General features: G+C 36.5%; 1 protein-coding gene across 3 annotated transcripts in view; it reads right to left on the reverse strand.

Moving 5' to 3' along the window:
* znf507 (zinc finger protein 507) overlaps positions 1-18,178 on the reverse strand; it is a 30,391-nt gene that overhangs the window by 11,232 nt on the left and 981 nt on the right. For all 3 annotated transcript variants that reach the window (XM_012962269.3, XM_002934374.5, XM_004913552.4), the window contains exons 2-3: positions 8,304-10,243; positions 421-541 (exon numbers count right to left, since the gene is read on the reverse strand). In XM_012962269.3, the coding sequence (XP_012817723.1) occupies positions 421-541; positions 8,304-10,238 (2,056 nt within the window). In that variant the 5' untranslated portion in view covers positions 10,239-10,243. The remainder of the gene's footprint in view (positions 1-420; positions 542-8,303; positions 10,244-18,178) is intronic.

The following is an 18,178-nucleotide window of genomic DNA, read 5'->3' on the forward strand; positions in this document are numbered from 1 at the left end:
TAATCAACATTTTCCAAGGGGTGTATGCAATACTAAATCTTACAGTACCGAGTGGTAATTATAAAAATAGCTAGGGGTACATCATTTCCTTACAATGAAAGTTCGATAATTATAAAAAAGCCTTAAATGTCAGTGTAATTAATTTATACTAGAAAAATAAGCAGTTCTAATTTCTTAAGGTTAAGATTGTATACAGTTAGGGAGTGGCCTGGATGAGTCCTGTTATGCCATTGCTTACAATGAAACTGTACAGGAGCAGGTCCATATCATTTTAACTAGTGTATATCCAAGAACATGGATATTAGAGCATCATACACATAGAAGTTTAAGGAGGAGCTTAAAGAAAAACCTATAAAAACCAATAGCACTTAAAGAAAACTTTTTGATAGGACAACCAGCACATGTAAAAATTTAAAATACCTTCTGAGGGTTGCTTGTCTTCATTATCACCACTAGAACCATGCTGTTCATCGCTTGATGTAGACAGTGTACGGTTATCTGGATGACTACGGTGTTCTCTCTCATGATTCCTTAGTTGAGCCTAGATGAGTAAAAAAAAACAAAAAAACATGATTAAGCTGCATAAATATAACCTAAAATGTGATCTGGTCCTAAAAGCAGATGAAAACCAAATTAAACAAATGAGTCAAAAACATTAAACTTGTTTAAAGGACATGTAAACCCTACATTTTCCCACAAGATCATTTGTACTGCATATATCCCCTCTGTTAGCCAGCACCACCACATTTTTCTAAAACAAATAGTTTTCACCTGGCTGTGATTTTACCTCTGACATCACCAATGACATTTACATCTGCAAACAGCACATTTGCACTGTAAAGTTTATGCAATGAAGAATGCAGGCTTACACAAGCAGAACTTACTTTGATTTACAAAAAAAAAAAACACCTCTGCTTTTTTTTTAAATTAAAGTAAGTTCTGCTTGTGTAAGCCTGCATTCTTCATTGTGCCCTGTAATGATTAAACTGAGTTCAGGAGAGGACGTCGGGAGAAAAAAAGTTTCTTCGACAGAATGCACAGCTAGAGCAGAGTTTCTGGTAACCTGAGTTGAAAGGAACAATGCATGCTCAGCTAGCCAAGAGCCAAAGTCAACTCCTAGGGGAGGGGGCCGGAGTGATTAATGGGATGCTGCAGCATTAACCTTTGACTAAGTGGCAGGTATTTAAAGATTTCAAAGAGGCTTTTCACTGATTAAATTTTTTTATTTTTTGGGGGATTTACATGTCCTTTAAGTTTTATTGAGGAAAATGATCCAAAATTACAGATGTGGGGCAAAAAAATTTATTAAAAATCAGATAATTCAGTTACTGGAATAAAAATCAAGGTAGAATGTAGGAGGACCTGCCTCTACATAAAAGAACATCTATCTAACTATCACTATGCAAGTATGATCTTAACAGCACAGGTCTGAGTTGGTGTGTTATAGCTTAAACAAAGGAGTTTTTTGGAGGACCTTCAATAATAAAAAACAAAACAAAACATTGTTACTCCACTGCTAAGTAGAGTAACAATGTTTTTTTTTTATTATTAAAGGTCCTCAAAAAAAAACAAACTCCTTTGTTTAAGCTATAACACCTACCACCAAAGATCTAATACTAACATGTAACCCTGGTGTTCTCATATTTAGCAAAGAACTTCAACCTTTTTACTGCCAACGATTTATGGCGTACGTCGTTGCAGAAAAAGGCTTTATCTGCCAACGACGTGCGTCATACGTTGTTTGGCAGATAAAGATACTCTCCGCTCCTGCAGAGTTTTTAGCGATGACAGCCCCCTGGGCAACGAGCCAGGGGGCTGTAATGTCGGCCCTGCGACGATCGCATCGCGTCTGCTGCTTGGTCATGCTTCTTTCTTCCCCCCCAGCACCGGCCCACTGACTTTCTGCACATGGAGGACCAGGACTGCAGCACTGTGGACCAGGCAAGCTTCAGGACAGGTAAGGGTGATTTTTTTTTTTTTTTTTTTTTTTTACACTTACACACACACATACAGCACACAAAAAAACTGTTTATTTTGACAGTGTGACTATTGGATCAGATATTCTGACAACTAATTACACTGTCATGTGACTTATTTTGTCGTTTCACTAATTTGCACAATTTTTGTGGTTTAATTGCATTTTTATCCCTGTATTAGTATTACTGGTCTGTTTTTAGCATAGCTTTGCCATGTGTAACTTTATCTGCCATGTATAACTTTACCTATTTTGTATTCATCAGAATGTGTACTTTCCAAGAATATACAGTTTTCTGGGGGTCTCTGGATAGTTAGGGGCATTACGGCACATAATACGCTGTCAGGGGGCTCTGTATGCAAAAGCTGAGTTGGCAGGCGAGAAATCCATATGCGCTATTTTCATTTTGGGGTCAGTACATACCACAGACCTTGGTATATCTATGCATATTGGGCATCAAACTGTTCAGTAGACCTTAGGTATTTGGGGTGATTTGCCTTTGTATGCAAGAAATTGTGTGAGATAAATGTGGCAAATTGCAACATTTTTATGCAATTTTCTGAAATGTCATGAAAATCATCAAACTTAGGAAAGCTTTGCGGCTTGGTACTTTGAAGTAAAAAGAAATTTGTACCCCTTATAGATTCCCATTATGGCTTTCTGGGGTGAGTATACTTTTTTGCAGCATTATCCCACATAAAGGATGTAAATGTGTTGATTTTGCAGGAGCTGAAATGACAGATCATATGGGGGTATGTTCCCTTTGGGGCCCCTACATGCCACTTATTTGTGTAAACCTATACCTTAGTGGGCCCCTGGCATTCATATTTAGGGTGTTTTATCTTGGTACCAAATGCTATGTGGGAGAGACATGGGTACCCATTTTAGATTCGGGGGAAAGTGTACTTTCCAAAAATATATGACTTTCTGGAGTGAGCATACTTTATACTAGCTTTATTCCACATACAGTGGTGTGAAAAACTATTTGCCCCCTTCCTGATTTCTTATTCTTTTGCATGTTTGTCACACAAAATGTTTCTGCTCATCAAACACATTTAACTATTAGTCAAAGATAACACAAGTAAACACAAAATGCAGTTTTTAAATGAGGGTTTTTATTATTTAGGGAGAAAAAAAATCCAAACCTACATGGCCCTGTGTGAAAAAGTAATTGCCCCCTGAACCTAATAACTGGTTGGGCCACCCTTAGCAGCAATAACTGCAATCAAGCGTTTGCGATAACTTGCAACGAGTCATTTACAGCGCTCTGGAGGAATTTTGGCCCACTCATCTTTGCAGAATTGTTGTAATTCAGCTTTATTTGAGGGTTTTCTAGCATGAACCGCCTCTTTAAGGTCATGCCACAACATCTCAATAGGATTCAGGTCAGGACTTTGACTAGGCCACTCCAAAGTCTTCATTTTGTTTTTCTTCAGCCATTCAGAGGTGGATTTGCTGGTGTGTTTTGGGTCATTGTCCTGCTGCAGCACCCAAGATCGCTTCAGCTTGAGTTGACGAACAGATGGCCGGACATTCTCCTTCAGGATTTTTTGGTAGACAGTAGAATTCATGGTTCCATCTATCACAGCAAGCCTTCCAGGTCCTGAAGCAGCAAAACAACCCCAGACCATCACACTACCACCACCATATTTTACTGTTGGTATGATGTTCTTTTTCTGAAATGCTGTGTTACTTTTACGCCAGATGTAACGGGACACGCACCTTCCAAAAAGTTCAACTTTTGTCTCGTCGGTCCACAAGGTATTTTCCCAAAAGTCTTGGCAATCATTGAGATGTTTTTTTTTAGCAAAATTGAGACGAGCCTTAATGTTCTTTTTGCTTAAAAGTGGTTTGCGCCTTGGAAATCTGCCATGCAGGCCGTTTTTGCCCAGTCTCTTTCTTATGGTGGAGTCGTGAACACTGACCTTAATTGAGGCAAGTGAGGCCTGCAGTTCTTTAGATGTTGTCCTGGGGTCTTTTGTGGCCTCTCGGATGAGTTGTCTCTTGGGGTAATTTTGGTCGGCCGGCCACTCCTGGGAAGGTTCACCACTGTTCCATGTTTTTGCCATTTGTGGATAATGGCTCTCACTGTGGTTCGCTGGAGTCCCAAAGCTTTAGAAATGGCTTTATAACCTTTACCAGACTGATAGATCTCAATTACTTTTGTTCTCATTTGTTCCTCAATTTCTTTGGATCTTGGCATGATGTCTAGCTTTTGAGGTGCTTTTGGTCTACTTCTCTGTGTCAGGTAGCTCCTATTTAAGTGATTTCTTGATTGAAACAGGTGTGGCAGTAATCAGGCCTGGGGGTGACTACAGAAATTGAACTGGGGGTGTGATAAACCACAGTTAAGTTATTTTTTAACAAGGGGGGCAATCACTTTTTCACAGAGGGCCATGTAGATTTGGAGTTTTTTTTCTCCCTTAATAACGTAAACCTTCATTTGAAAACTGCATCTTGTGTTCAATTATGTTATCTTTGACTAATAGTTAACGGTTTTTGATGAGCAGAAACATTTAAGTGTGACAAACATGCAAAAGAATAAGAAATCAGGAAGGGGGCAAATAGTTTTTCACACCACTGTATAATGATGTAAATGTGTTGATTTTGCAGGAGTTGAAATGACAGAAATGATAGATATTATATGGGGGCATGTTCACACTGGGGCCCCTACATGTCACATTACTAAGGTAAACCTATACATATTGGGTATCAAACTGTTCAGTGGACCCCTGCCATTCATATTTAGGGTGTTTTATTTGGTTACTTTATGACCTGTAGGAGATAAGATACTATAAATGGAAGCTTTGAAGCGATTTTTAAAAAATTTCACAAATTTTGAAAAAAACCAATAACTTTAGGAAAGCATTGTGACTTGATAGTTTGGAGTAGACAGACAATTGTACCAACTCTGGATTCCCCAGAATCTGTTCTTTCCAGAAATGTATAATTTTCTCGGATAAACCTTCTGTTAGTGGAATTTTGGGCCTAGAAATCTAAAGTATGCAGCCTTCTGGAGCAGCGGTTTGGAAATTTGGTAGTGTATTGCTGGGAGTTTTTGACCTATACAAGTGAGAAATCTCCATAAAACTATATATATTTGGTATTGGCACGTTCAGGAGACATGTGACTTTCCAAATCAGTTGTATTTTTGTGCATGAAGTAATTTGTTTCTGGTATGTGTGTTTATATTATAGAAAATATGATTTAAAAATTTTTTTTTTTTTTTGACATTTAGAAGCCTATATCTTGTTACAGAATTGGAATTACACCAAAATTCTACCATATTTTGAAAGCTTAGGTTGTCCTGAAAAAAACAATATATCGTTTTCCTGGGTAAACCAAAAGTCCCCCCAAGGAAAGGCCCCTATAGTGAAACAGTGCAAAATGTTCAAAAACTGTCTGGCAGTAGAAGTTCCGCTTTGTCCAAAATGGCAGACAGTGAAAGGGTTAATAGGTTATCAAAAAAGCCTTTATATGTGCTTTCAAGTAGACTATCTAGAATTTATACCCTTGGTCATAGTTCTGAAATTTCTATAGAGGACAACTTTTTTCCTTGGTCATCACAAATTCATTCTTTGTTTCTCTCCCTTGCTTCTCTCCTGTCATAGTTCTTAGAAATATACCTTATTCTGTCTTCAGCAGAACAGTAGAGCAAACAGTATAAAGCTAACCTGTGGTTTGTGGGCTAGCAATACTATAGAATTTAAAGACTGCAATACCTAGTTGCATCATTAGTACAAAATTAAAACATTTGTTAATTTGTTTTTTTACTTGTTGATTTAAAACGTTATTTAGTATGCCCTGAGCTCGGTAAAGCACAGAGGGGTTTCTTAATGATTGGCAGTCATAGGTAGCAGCTTTGTGCACCATAGTGATGCGCACCCGACTCTAACCCGCCCGCTCCCAACCAGTCTTCCTTCCTCTATTTATAGACCCGCAAAGAAGTCACAAAAGGGGTGGGGCTTCCGGGCGCACACCTATAAATAGAGAAGCTGGAAGAGAGCTGCCAGCAGGGTAAGGTTGCATGCAGGGAGGGCGAGCGGAAAAGCTCAGCCAGAACCCACTGGTGATGTACCGAGGTCGGCCCAAACCCATGGGTATCGGACTGGCCCACACCTCACTAATGCATGATGTAATTCAAATACAAAGCATACTGGGAGATATATGTATAAAAGGTCACTCAAAGGCAGCAAATATTTAGTCTTGTTCTGGCTTCACATTTACGGCAACAGACAGGGATTGGAACCCGACAGTCCCACGAAAATATGCAGCAACACTCCTGCTATCAATAATCCATGGCATTTCAATCACTACTACAACGTAGCTTCTATGAAGCTCTGTCTTCTAGCTATCCCCTTTTAAGGTCAACTTTGCATGAACCAAAGTAATTTCCACTTTAAAGGTAGGTGCAATTAATGTTCTAAGGGGCTTTTCCAGGGAAAGGACTATGCCAACAAGGGGTTCCAAGTGAAGGGCAATAATACTACTACCAAAGATTTGACAAATCTACAGAATACTTGAAGGGTTTTGGCACTATAACTGCAAAGCAAATGTAAGACTTATAATAGGAATAATATGTCTAAATATGTTCTATGATTAGCACAGGACATAGGTGAACCTATGGGAGCAGATCCTACGGATTCTGTGAGGTAAGAGAGGATATCGTGTGTGTTTTGGCTGATTCACAATTTCTGTAATACAAACATCTTCCCACCCACCATTACATGGGGTATAAATTCAAGAAAGATTCAAGTAGTGATCCATATGTTCCATGGCTTATCTCAAAGCACATTCATTCTTTGCATAGTATGCGGAACAGGGTGCTGTGCCCTGTCTCAGGACAAAATCCTTATGTTCCTGAATTAAACTATACATACCAATATCAATACAGTAGATTTTGGTATCACAATAGCCTTAGATATTATGCTAGTTAAAAAAATATCATCTCATTAAAAGGCATTAACAGAACAGGCTAAAATTATTAAACAAATTATATATGGTCATGTATTTATTGAAAAATAATGATTCAATCCTTGGGATTATCATAAAATTTGAAGGGGAAATCAGATTCTGTTGTTTTCAGTCAAAGGGATGACTATCACGTGTGAGTGAGAGACCCTGTTTTATTTAAAGAACGGAGATCCAGCAGGCATGATTAGACATCCAACACATTTGTGGGTGTGTATCATGGCTTGAACAAAAGAGGTGTCTGAAGAGCTCAGAAAGCCCATAAAGCTGATAAAGGTTACACAACAATCTCTAAAGAGTTTGGACTCTACCAATCAAGTCAGTCAGACTGTTTACAAATGGAGGCAAGTCAAGACTGTTGCTAACCAGAAGTGGCCGACCATCAAAGATAACTCCAACTGCAAGGTGTCTAAATAGTGCAAAAGGTTACAAAGGAACGCAGGGTAACTTCTAACAACTGAAGGCCAGTTACAGTTTGCTAAAGGTTATGTGGACAAAGCAGAAGGATACTTGAAGAATGTTTTGTGAATGGATAAAGCCAAAATAGAACTTTTAGGTTTAAATGAGGAGCGGTACATTTGGAGAAAGAAATCTGGGCCTGGACAGCTTGCCATCATAGATGGAACATTCTGAACTATAACAGAGAATTCTAAAAGATTATGTCAAGACATCTGTCTTTGGACTGAATCTCAAAAGACAGTGGGTCAAGCAGCAAGACAACTATCCTGAACACACAAATCGTTCTAGCAAAGAATGGTTAAAAAAGAATAAAGTGAATGTTATGGAATGGCCAAGTGAAAGTCCTGACCTTAATCCAATTGAAATGTTGAGGAAAGACCTAAAGCGAGCGGTTCATGGGAGGAAACCCACCATCATCCAAGAGCTGAAGCTGTTCTGTATGGAGGAATGGGCTAAAATTCAATGTGCAGGACTGATGAAGCGGCAAATGTTTAGTTCCAGTTATTGCTGCACAAGAGAGTTACACCAAATAGAGCATGATTCACTTACTTTTGCCACATGCAGATATGTTATTGGATCATTTTTTATTTTAATAAATGCACAACCAAAAATAATAATTTTTGTTTCATTGTTTTCTTCATCTACCTTTAAAACTTGAAAATCAGATGACGTTTTAGCCCACATTCATATAAAAATATAGAACATTTTAAAGGGTTTACAAACTTTCACGCACCACTGTACATTTTAAATTTTGCCCAGCAGAAAAAAAAATGCAAACCTACATAGAGAATTCAAAGAAGGCTATATTAGAGGAAGACTATACTTTCAGTGTATTGTCACAGAAATATTAGAAATCATTTAAGGTTAGTAAAGATCAGAAACAGTTTTACACACTTACCTTATAATAAAATGACTCTGCACAATGTTTACATTCATACATCCTTGTTTTGCAGTGGTTTATCATATGGTTTTCCAAATCACTGCTATTGTCAGCTATATGTTCACAAATGGGACACTGATAGGGCTGCCTTTGTCTATGAACTCGCAAGTGCTGTTTTATGTAACCTTTGTTGTCACTAGAGTAATGGCACAGGCGACATCGGTATGGACGTTCAGCATGAGGTAAGTATTCTACGACATTGCTGCTAGAGGCAAAGTCAACTGTAGATTCTGTTTGAGCATTGTCCCTTAACTCTTTCAAAATGTCATCATCTGTAGCATTTTGATCTGTCCGTTCCCTTAGTTTTTCAATGACTTTAAGCAAAGACATGCTAATACCCATCTTTATAGGTGCTTCTTTCAGCTCACTTCCTTCTTGACTTTCTTTAAGGTTAATAACAGTCTGTCCACAGCCATCTACTTTTTCAGGCATCTTAGATGACACTATTTTGGAGTATGTTGCAAAGTTTCGATCACCCTCTTGCTGTCCGGTATCTGGATCTAGTGAATCAGGCTTACTAAGAATTCGGAGGCTGGACTTGGGACATTCAACAACACTAATAGGCATTGTTACCAGTGCTTCTGCAGCCAAAGAGTGTAATCGTAAGCATTCAGAATTTGTTCTCCTTCTCACTGGAGGAAAATTTTCATTACTTTCATGAAAATCTCCAGTTTTAATTGTATTACTCCAGCCTATGATAATCTCTTCATTTTCAACCACATTTTTGTCTGCATGGTAGACTTCAACTGAGCCTTCACAAACAATCTGGGAATCACGGGGGACAATTTTCTTTTTAACCGCCAAATCATTGCTAATCAAGAGTGCTTTTTGCGAAACAGTTTCTTCTGCACTTGGCAAACGCTCCACAATTACATTTACATGGCCTTTTTTGTTCTGACTACAGCTAATGATTTTCTGGGCAGAAGACAGCAGGCTATTTGTAATCATGTTATCTTGGTCTGCATCTGATAAAGAATCATCTACCACTACAACTTCGATTGTCTCTGGATTAGTTGTTGAATTTATAGTCTCTGTATTTTTTACTGTATTTTCCAGCAACAAAGAATCACATACCTGAACCTTGTCAGGTGTTTGAGAGTTAGGTCTACTTTCAGTATCTTCAGATAAAACTGATTCACTCCCATGTGGACTATGAGCAACAGTGGAATCTGGCAGACCAGCAGACTCATTCTCTTCTTCAAATATGGGATATGAACAGTCAACCTCACCTGCATGCTTCCAAGCATGAGTTTTTAACATACGTTGTTGACCACAGGTATATTTACAAATCAGACATCGATACAACCCATAGTCCTCATGTGCATACCATTTTTTTCTTACTTTTTCAGGGAAATCTGGAGATGTAGATAGCTGCTTACACTGCTGTGGATGCAAAGTGTCCTCAGTCTCACAATGTTTTTTTATGTGACCTTCAAGATCTTCATGTTTCTTAAAGGTTATATGGCACTCAGAGCACATAAGAATGATTTCATTTTGCTGACCGTGATTCTTTACGTGAATTTTTAGGGTTTCAAAAGAGTGAGATAGGAAATTACAAAGACTACACTGATAAAACATTGCCTTTCTTTCTCTTGGTAAAAAAAGGTCTGCATGTGAATGATCAATGACTGCTTCTGCTTTAATTCTTTTAGGATGAATATCTAGATCTGATATAGATGGAGAGGCACAGCTTTCATGAATATCCAACTGCATTTCTTTATCTGGATGAGAACGTTTTCTTCCTTCAAAACACCTGCTAGGCTTATCATTCTCAACCACTGCAGATAGTTTTTGAATAACATGAATTAACGGGTCATGTTTGAGTTTGGTTTGATGAGCTTTTGGTTCTTCCGTGTTTTGTATTGCCATTGTTACACATTCCGAGTTTTCCATGATATCTAAAAAGTATTTAAAAAAGAAAAAAAAAAGTTATATATAAAGCAGAATGAAAATAAGTGAAACAGAGAAATACACAACACTTTCTGTAATAATTTACTTAACCAATTCAAAAGAACCACTATACACTATGGGTAATGCCACATGTGAAGAATCTTATCACTGGGGCAAATGAATGAAAATACCTTTGAAGCAGCATTATTGGGAATCAAAAATAACTAATCTAACAGCTGCCTTCTACATTTGCAGATGTTATGCTCATCGCCTCTCATGCATTGGACATTCTTATGAGTATACTTTACTTTACCAAACATTATTGCCCAGTACTGCCTTATTCTTATTTTTGTAAGAAGATAATGACATTGTAAGACAAAAATGAGGAGCTCTTTATAAAAACTTTTCTGGTACAGGTATGGGATTCGTTATCCGGAAACCCGTTAACCAGAAAGTTCCGAATTACGGAATGGCCGTCTCCATTATAAGCAAATCATTTTTTAAAATGACAAGAAAGAATCAATCCTTATTAGAGGCAAAACAATCCTACTGAGTTTATTATTTAAATTAATTAATATTTAAAAGACTTAAGGTATGGAGATCCAACTTATGGAAAGATCCCTTATCCGGAAAGCCCCAGGTCCCAAGCATTCTGGATAATAGGACCCATACCTGTATTTACCATTGCAGCAATGCATGTCAGTGATTAACATGAAAACAGTGGGAAACTAATATAGGTAATGTTACCATTTGCACAATCTAGGTTTATAGCAAGCATTCTATGCTTAGTGGCAATTACTAGGAACTCTACTACTCACTTCCACCTGCTGGCTAAATCGAGAGATCTGCACGCACAACTGCAATTAGTTCTTTCTTTATAATAGATGACTACAAGGAAGTGTAAAATCACACTTGAGTAGTAATGCACAACTATGAATATGCAATTTATTTTGCATACAATTTCTGTACATGTTTTCCAGTGTTAATCATAACACAGCTTGATAAATAGGCCCCTATATTTATTGTCATTGCAGTTTCAAAACAGTAGGAATTAAAAAAAATTAGCAGCTGTGTATGCATTGCTATATAGTAAATGAATATTTTATGTGCAACAAATAGTAATTTAGCCTGACAATTAAGATAATGGAGAAGATTGCCGAGATGAGATTGCCTTTAGGCTTATCTAATGATTTTGCAACTTATACTGCAGCATAGCAAGATGTGGACTAATACTATTTTTTATTCTGTTTATTTTAAACATGTGGTTAGTTATGAATAAATTGCCCCTTTCATTGCAGAGAGATAGTTATTCCACACTCAAAGATTATTTCAATACAGACATTATTGATGATTTTTCTAGAACCAAAAAAAAAAAAAAAAAAATCTGGGTTGCCATTATACTACCTTTTCAGTACAGGATTACCTTTAAAAAAAAAAAAAAGCTACCCTTCCTATAAGACAAACTAAAGCTATATGCGAATACTATTCATAAGTGTACTTTGTCCATTGTCAAAGGAAAGTACAGTACATAATTTAGACATTACAAATACATTAGGAAGTGCATATTTACTGCTTCTGGCTTACTACCTTTAAGACTCCAGAGAACTGGCTGCACATTCCTCTGCATGATTAAGGGCGGAAATGCCTGAAACTTGTAAGCCCCTGCCCTGTCTCCACCTTTTATGCAGAGCTAATAAAGAATGACCTTTTTTTGGAGGATTGTGCTGCTGTTGATAACTTTCTATTGTACTACTTTAAATTTTCCAAACGACTTTAAAAACCAAGACTGGGGCAAGACGGGAATCCTTTCAGTGGCATGATGAAATTAGGGTAACTAACCTTGTGTTTTTGGGAAACCAGAAGTGATTAGGGACACTGCCTAAAAAGAGACGTCTTTTCATTAAATGAGATCTCATTCTACTTATCTGGCAGGACCCAACCTCAACAACCCAGAAGGCCTGAAGAATGGGTTCCCATGATTCCTGAAAGTGGCCCTGCTGATGGAACTGATCGATACAGTGTACTGGTAGATTTTTGCATTTTTGTACTGTTGAGATTTTTTGTGCAAAAGGCCAGCCGAAAATAGAGTCCTTTTACATACAATCTTTTCAGGAAGCAGGGAAGTTAAGTTGTTCTCTTAGTGAACTCAATTTTCAGTGCTGTATTTTCAGTCTGCTGAAGTTTGGAAATTACAGCAATTTCAAAAATACAGAGTGCCATTCCCGGGACTGCCTGGGGATGCAGCTGTAACGAAGGTACTGCACTCAACAAGACTTATTACTAAGAGATTCTGAGGAAGCCCACACAATGTGACCTAAATGCTGTATCTATGATGATAAATTTCTTTTTTTTTGTTGCACTGCTAAATCCTATTGAGTACAAAGCACTCGACAACAGTATATTAAACATACACAAAAAATGTGTATGCATTCTGATTCTGCTTATTTTGAGCTAGTGAAAATATAGTTACATGTACTATATATTCCACAAAGAACGCCAGAGCTGTGTGTCATTCTTTTGTTTCTGTTGTGCTTCTGTTAAATTATAAATTAAACACTGCAAACCAACAAAAAAACACTATACACAATTAAAGGAATAGTAACAGCAAAATATAATGTACTGCTACCCTGCACTGGTAAAGTTGTGTGTTTGGTTTAGAATGACTATATGGCTATAGTTTATATAAACTGTTGCATAGCCTCAGGTGCAGCCATTCAAGCTAGAAAAAAAGAAATGTACAGGGTACAAAGCAGAAAAGCTCTGTAAAACACCACTGTATTCTACAGAGCCTATTATCTGCTATAGCAGATAATATATATCCATCCCCATGCCACAGCCATGATTATATAAACTATAATCATTTTTCTGAAGCAATCAAACATAGGCTCATTTATAAACAGATACATTTGTATATCTGAGTGACTTAGACAGGAACTAATGACTGATGTGGTTCTGAGGGGAGGATGATTTATGTCATATTTTACTTTTTCATGGTTACTTTAAGGTAGGTGGGAATTACCCATGTTGATGATTTTCTACAATTGTGACTTGCTTATTGCCTAAGGACAGAAGTGTAAATCAGATATGCATATGCAGTTTACTGCTGCAGATCATCTGTGGCACTTGGGTCCTTTATCCACAGACTGCATTCTGTACTTAAAAAAAACAACAAAAAACAGGGAAAAGAAAAAGCAAAAACAACTCTCTCACAAGTAGTTCTTATTTCCTAAAATGACACATTATATAAAGAAACCACAGACAATACTGTGGTATGTGAGGTTGATTAGAGGTCAGGCTTACACTGCCTATCAAGCAGCCTGGAATGTTAATTCCTTAAAAGGCTAGACTTCCTCATTCAATTCTGCCACCACGTGTATCATAAAACTTCTGTCTTATTACTATCTGTAGAACAACCTCTTGTGGACGATGTGGCTGATATAGCTTTAAAAAAATGATGTAATTTTTCCTAGAAAAGACAGTACTTTAAATACAATAAAAAAAAACCATCAGGTGACAGACTACAAGTTCCCAGGTATTAGAGCTGCAATATATTAACAGGTCTGGCATAATGGTGTAATCAGTCTGAAGGAGTACTGGAATAAGATTTGCGTTGATGCTATTTAGGTGCTTTAAATATGGGCCTCTAAAGGCTACATTGCAATGTGTTTGTGCCTGTCTGTACTATGTTTTAATAATCTGTCACCAAACGAGTAACTGACAAAAGGGCTAACATCTGCAGATCTTTGTGCTACTTTTAATTTATATAAATTAGTAGAAGCTCTAACTTGTAAAGATGACAACTGCACTCACTTCATGCAGTAGAGATTTAAAGGAACAGTTCAATGTAGAAATGAAACTGGGCATATGTTTTGGAAATATTGCTATGGTACATCTGTTAATAGAGTATACAAGCAATAAGTTAAAGTTGCTAGGGAGACCCTCAAAAATATTTATAATTAGACATAATAAAATGCTGTTAGTGGATTACAAAAAAAAATATGAATTAGCAGGCAGTCAAACAAAAAATTGTTTCTCATGTACAAAATTGCTCTTATTCATTAGGTGATGGAAACCCAGTGTTTTCACTGAAGCTTGCACTGAAAGTTAATTTGTAGTAATTCAAAATGTTGCCTTCAAAACTTATAGAAGAATTCACAGTTCTTTATGTTCAGTAATATTTCCAGACCTTAGGACAGCAGACTGCAGTAGCAACCAATCAGATTTTTGCTTTCATTTTCTAACTTGAGGAAGACTGCTCTGAACTGCTGATTTGTGGCTACTGACAACTGAACTTGTGCAATTTAGCACTTCTCTGCCTAAATCAGTCAATGTTTGTGCTGTTTTTCAGAAGTTTTTTTCTACAACCAATACTCCCTTCAAAACAAAAAGCAGCAAATGCTGCCCATTCACTGGGTTGGCGTCTAAGGTGTTAAAAGAACATAACTACACAACATATTGTAAACTTGGTCTAAGTGCTTCTAAGAATTTCGACAATGTAGATTTTTTATTTTTGTTTTCATAATATAAGCAGTTTACTGAAGTACCCAGTTACACATTCATGACTACATTAGGAAAGTTATGAGCCAAAGTATGGCTCATTTACTAACACTGGGAATTTTCCCCCTTGGGCAGTAACCCATGACTATCTGTAAGTGATTAGTGTGTCGAGCAAGCTGCAAGTAAATAATGTATGCAGATATTTGATTGGTTGCCATAGGTTACTGTCTGGGTCAATTCTAGTATTAAGCATTATCTGAGAAAAATTACTGATCTAGAAATATATTGTTAGCTTTAGTACAGCTGTGGGATCTATTATCCAAAAACTCTGAAATATGGTACTGACATTTCTCAAAGCAATTTTGGCTTTTTTTTTTTTAAACAATAACAAAAAACATACATTTTCTGAAATTACACACCAAAGTAATACACACTATCACCAATGGCTTTAAAGCAAAAGATATAACCCTTGGCATACACTGTTGAATTCCAAGAGAAGTATTATAATTAATTTTGCCTCAAGGCCTAAAGTTTGCACTTCAGCAGACGTGCTTAAGGACACAACATTCTTAAAAAGAAAAACCTTGTACAGATATAGGACCTGTTGTCCACAATGCCTGAAACCTGGGGTTTTCTGGATAAGTGGTACTCCTTTAATTTGGATCACTATACTTTCAATTACTTTTCAATTAAAAAATATTTTAAACATATAATTAATCCTTATTGGAGGCAAAGCTATCCTATTGGATTTATTCAATCTTAGTTGGGATCAAGTATTAGGTGTTGTTTTATTACAGAAAAAGGGAAATTTTAAAAATGTGAATTATTTGATTAAAATGCAGTCTGTGGGAAAAAGCCTTCCCATAATTTGGAGCTTTGTAGAAACAGGTTTCCAGTTAACTGATTCTATATATGCCAGTCTTTAAAAACAACACACTGTACATAAATTTATACTAAAAGTCAACTGTTGGCTCTCACACATGGTACTTTTAAACAATACATTTCTAAACATATTATACACATAATAATATTGCTTTAAAAAAAAAATTTAGGAAATTTACTTAGAAAAAAATAAATGCATATTCTAGGTTTCTAGTAACCTGCCAGATCAGACATTTACTTCTTGCTTTTATATTTTAGGCAATGACTGAATGCTTGCTGGTTATATGTATGTATAACTTATTTAATATGTTTTTTAGTTCTCAACTGTAGATTTAAGTGTGTTCATATATTAAGTTTGGAAATTCTCTGCCGATTCTTTTCTATATCCCTCGACATTTTTCGCAAGGCTTATTTTTAAGAGATATCTAATTTTTTACTCTTCTAATGAAAAGGAAGATACTGTGGATTTTTCAAATAAAGACACAATGAAATAACTGAACACTACTGAAAGTGTTCAATATTGAGGTTACAGCAGCTGTTGAAAACCATCTTAAGCATGTTTCCGCAGAGATCTCAAGAACCAGAAAAAAAGAGGGTGGGAGCAGGGATACTATTTTAGGCTTTTTCTACAGCTATAATGCAAACGTTAACAGACATGGGCCAGCACAAGCAATGCTATCAGAGGAGCACAAGCTATTTTGTGGTCTTTGTGCAGGAAGAGCAAATGGAATGTTGTTACTAAAGTTACCACTATCAACAGACCTGACCTCATTAAAAACACAATTTACAGAAATAGGTTTACTATTCCTCTGGCTGTTATATAAAAGAAACCCGCAAATTACTCATTGTTAAGTAGTAACACAAAACAGAAAAGATTGCTAACAGACCAAATAAAGAATATGTTTTTATACTGTTTTATTATATAAGTTTTAATATATTAAGTCAGCTATAAAATCACTGCTTTTTTTTTCTTCTAGCTATTGCTACATTAGATTTTTATTCTTATTGCTCAAGTATATTTTTTGGTCCAAATTTGTATTCACTCCATGGTTTTTTTTTCAGCTATTAATAGTACTGTTAATTATTTTCTAGAGACAAGTAAAAGAATACATTTCCAGAGGAATGTGTGTGTAGTCCGATAGTTGTCCTGGATATACATAATAGAAAAAAGGGTCAAAACAAACAATACAGAGCTGCAGAGCAAAAATACACCAGGCCAGTATTAAAAGTTAAAAAGAAACTCTACGTAAAGTATTCTATAAACACCTTACAACCATTAATCTGTTTTTAATTAAAACTTTCAGGACCCTTTATTTAGATGGCTTGAATTTTTAAAAAGCAGTGTTCTTCTAGGCAACAAATACTGGCGTTATTCTAAGACAGATAAACTCAAGGGACTGCTGGTGGCTATACTCCATATTAAACCCTATGGGAATTTCATGTGTCAAATACTGAAGTGTCAGCGCTGCAGGTCCTCACAGTTGTTTTTATTTTTTGCTCTATAGGTCACTAAGTCTTAAAAATACTCCAAGCAAAATTCAGGCATCAAATTAATGCAGGGATGTCCATCCATTAGCCCTTCACTGACTGCCAATCTGAATTCCCCAGTGTTCAACATCTGAGGATGCTGCGAATTGTAGTTAAACACAGCTGGTAGCAGGATGGGCAGCCTCTTAATGTATCCAGCCAATCAGTGATTTAAAAATAAAATTGCTGTCTTTTTTATGGCTATTGATTCATCACGTGACATGACCTACCAGAGGCCATAACACTAACAACGGAAAATATACTTAGTACAGGTATGGGATCCCTTATCCAGAAAGTTCCGAATTATGGAATGGCCATCTCCCATAGACTCCATTATAAGCAAATAATTCTAATTTTTAAAAATGGTTTCCTTTTTCTCTGTAATAATAAAACAGTACCTTGTACTTGATCCCAACTAAGATATAATTAATCCTTATTGGAGGCAAAACAATCCTATTGGGTTTATTCAATAGTAATTCAATTTAGTAATTTTTAGCAGACTTAAGATGGAGATCTTAATTACGGAAAGATCCCTAATCTGGAAAACCCCAGGTCCCACGCATTTTGGATAACAGGTCCCATACCTGTACTCTAACGTGCTGTTACATAGGTACACATTATGTTTACACTGAGCTGTAATTACTTGATAGGGCTGGGTTACCATAGGTGCCAGATGTTAAGAGTCACCTTTAAAATGACCATTTGGAAATTAAACTTTCCATGTCTGTTCTGTTTCTTGACCAATAATAATTTAATGTTAAGACTCATACAAACAGGGGGTGGTTATAAAGAAGTGGACATTGCTGAAGCTGTGGCACTGACTAATATGCAGTTTCATTATTACTTATTCCCCAAGTTTAGAGGGGCCCTAAAGTGTTTATGGGCCCAGTAACATCTAGTTATTTTTATCTGGGACTTATGTGCCAAAATAGGAATGTTGAACCTCCAGATCATATTCTGAAACTGAACAACTTAGAAATGCAATATCATCTCTTTAATATGCCTTGAAAATAGCCATGTTTTATGTCACACTTATG

This window comes from Xenopus tropicalis, chromosome 4, assembly GCF_000004195.4.
Source record: "Xenopus tropicalis strain Nigerian chromosome 4, UCB_Xtro_10.0, whole genome shotgun sequence".
NCBI classification, from domain to species: Eukaryota; Metazoa; Chordata; class Amphibia; order Anura; family Pipidae; genus Xenopus; species Xenopus tropicalis.